At 41.0% G+C, this 2,395-nt stretch overlaps 1 protein-coding gene across 1 annotated transcript in view; it reads right to left on the minus strand.

Annotated features, from left to right (window-relative positions):
- Nucleotides 1-270: 270 nt before the first annotated feature.
- LOC128886638 (protein PTHB1) overlaps nucleotides 271-2,395 on the minus strand; it is a 13,959-nt gene continuing 11,834 nt past the window's right edge. Inside the window, exons 11-12 of the mRNA XM_054141698.1 lie at nucleotides 2,042-2,179; nucleotides 271-1,783 (exon numbers count right to left, since the gene is read on the minus strand). Of these exons, the coding sequence (XP_053997673.1) occupies nucleotides 1,544-1,783; nucleotides 2,042-2,179 (378 nt within the window). The 3' untranslated portion in view covers nucleotides 271-1,543. The remainder of the gene's footprint in view (nucleotides 1,784-2,041; nucleotides 2,180-2,395) is intronic.

A 2,395-nucleotide genomic window follows, 5' to 3' on the forward strand; every position in this document is an offset into this window, starting at 1 on the left:
ATCGCGGAATAAAATTATCCGAGCGTCGAAGACACGCGTACCTTACGTAAAAGTTACCGCGTCGATCGTCGACCAACGCACGCGCCTTGAATACGGTTCGACGTGTTTCGCGTGTGCGCTTTGTTCGACAAAAGAACAGGTTCGAGGTTGAACAGTTCATTTCTTTTGATTTTTTAGTAATATTGTAGGTTCGACTTTGACTCGATGAACTTTCAGCGAGAAAAGTTCAGAAATCGTGAACTTTCTAAGGTGCAGTGGCGCCACCTGCAATTGTATGGAAATTTAGGTTACTTTATGTTATTCCTTGTGTGAAATTGACAAAGTTTTGTAGTTAACATTCTTCCTTATCTCTGTTTGTTTTCGAGTTATTCGATTTATTTTATTGGGTTGTCCGGAAAGTCCATGTCGATTTTTGGTAGGTGGTACAAGTCTGAATATGTCGAAATGGTTGAAAACAAATAACATGTATACATTCCTTAAAAGGTGGAAAGGTTGTGGAACAAAATGGCACCTATGTAATTCAATAAGTACATGTATATATATATATTATATGCCTTTGAATTTTTCTTAGAAATTGCCACGAACTTTCTGGATAACCTAATAGTTCAGCCTCTCTAAGTGTCGTCGATTTGGATACGTCTAGGAGAGTGAGAAAGGAATGCATGGAAAATTCAATGGTTCCTATTATTAACAAACGTGTGACAATATGCATGCGAATACTAATAATATGCATGTTAATGCCAGAGTTAGACAAAACTTTATTCGATTATAAGTTAGACGTATGCCTTTCTTTTTTGAATACACTTGAATACGCTTCCAATAGGATCACCCTAACTTTATTCAGCTCGAGTGACCGAGTCGATTCCAGCGACTTGCAGCTATGGAATTCAAAACCGCCTGACCGAACTTCAAAGCGAGCCGCATGCGTTCCATCGTGACAGCTGCTGATACAAAACCTAATACATTCACGTTTCGAATTGTACTCCGTGAGAGTACTATTAATAGGTTGGGGAGGTTTTCCCGATGAAAATAAGTCCGAACACGGTCTCATTCGGACTATTTTTATTTGCATGCAAATGGTACCGCGACGGTCATCGACCAACGGACGCGTATCGAATACGCTCAACGTTTTCCGCATCTCCGGTTTATTCAACGCCAGAGCAGGTTCAAGACTGAACAGAAGTTCAGTTTTATTTTGTTATTTTTCAGTCATTCTGAGAAACGTAAATATATCCATGTTTCTCTCGTTCGCAATTGACCGATGTTCAGCATGAAAAATTACATTGTTCAAAAAATATTCATTGTAGCTATAATTTCACTAGTTATAATTGCGCTGTCTGCAGTTTCATAGGTACTCGTCTATCTTCGTGTCATTTTCTTTCCGTAATAATCAACCTTGGTATCTACGTAATATTTTTATAAATTTTAATACTCTTTCCTCGGTCTGATTCCGAGTTACTCGAGTTAGTCAAATTTAACCAAGTCGACGACTTAGTCAATCCTTTTTAAACAGCGCAAGAAAAAGCGACGATATACTTCCAGTCTAAGCAGAAGCTAGATCATTACCATCGCTGGGCTCAACCTCGGCGATGTTTGATCCCCTGGACTCATCCAACCGCTCTATCGCGTGAACCAGACGTTTCTTCAGCTTCGCCAGCTCCTTGCTCGACGCGATCGGTGTGATTGTGCCCCACGTCAAAGACTTGCTTTCCGTAGTTCCGAGCTTTTTCGAGACTGATTTGAGAAGAGTCGTCAGGGCCACGTCAGCGATCTCTTCCCAGTCCTTAAACATCAAACAACATTTGAGACGGTGTGGATTTGACCTAGTTGTCATATTTTATTTGTATTAAAGTAGCAAGCGCCGAGGTCTTGGTGGATTTCAGCAGGATGAATAGTTTAGCAGGCAAGGTCCTTAACTCTGTTAGAGGCTAGAGGTGTTGGACATTTACACCAGACCATAGGATATGTGATCGATACAAATTTTCCCTGGGCCTAGTGGATATTTTCGGAAAATCTGATGGATGACAACGTAGATACTTACCAGTTGATCGCATGGTCGTGGTTGGAAGCCAATAGCTGCCTCCAAGGCTGCGTACTTTTCTTCGTTCGCGTTAAGTCGCAGCAACAGGAGCAACAGTCTGAGGCTGCACCACAGTTCGTGGCCAGTTCTCTCGCGTTCCTGCAATGAGGAACAAGTATCGTTGAAGTAACAAGCATTGGGTTGTCCGGAAAGTCCATGTCGATTTTTGGTAGGTGGTACAGGTCTGAATATATCGAAGTGGTTGAAAACAAATAACGTGCATACATCCCTTAAAAGGTGGAAAGGTTGTGGAACAGAATGGCACCTATGTAATTCAATAAATATATATTAAAATTCAAACGTGTTTTTGAATGT

Source organism: Hylaeus anthracinus, unplaced genomic scaffold (genome assembly GCF_026225885.1).
Source record: "Hylaeus anthracinus isolate JK02 unplaced genomic scaffold, UHH_iyHylAnth1.0_haploid 11985, whole genome shotgun sequence".
NCBI classification, from domain to species: domain Eukaryota; kingdom Metazoa; phylum Arthropoda; class Insecta; order Hymenoptera; family Colletidae; genus Hylaeus; species Hylaeus anthracinus.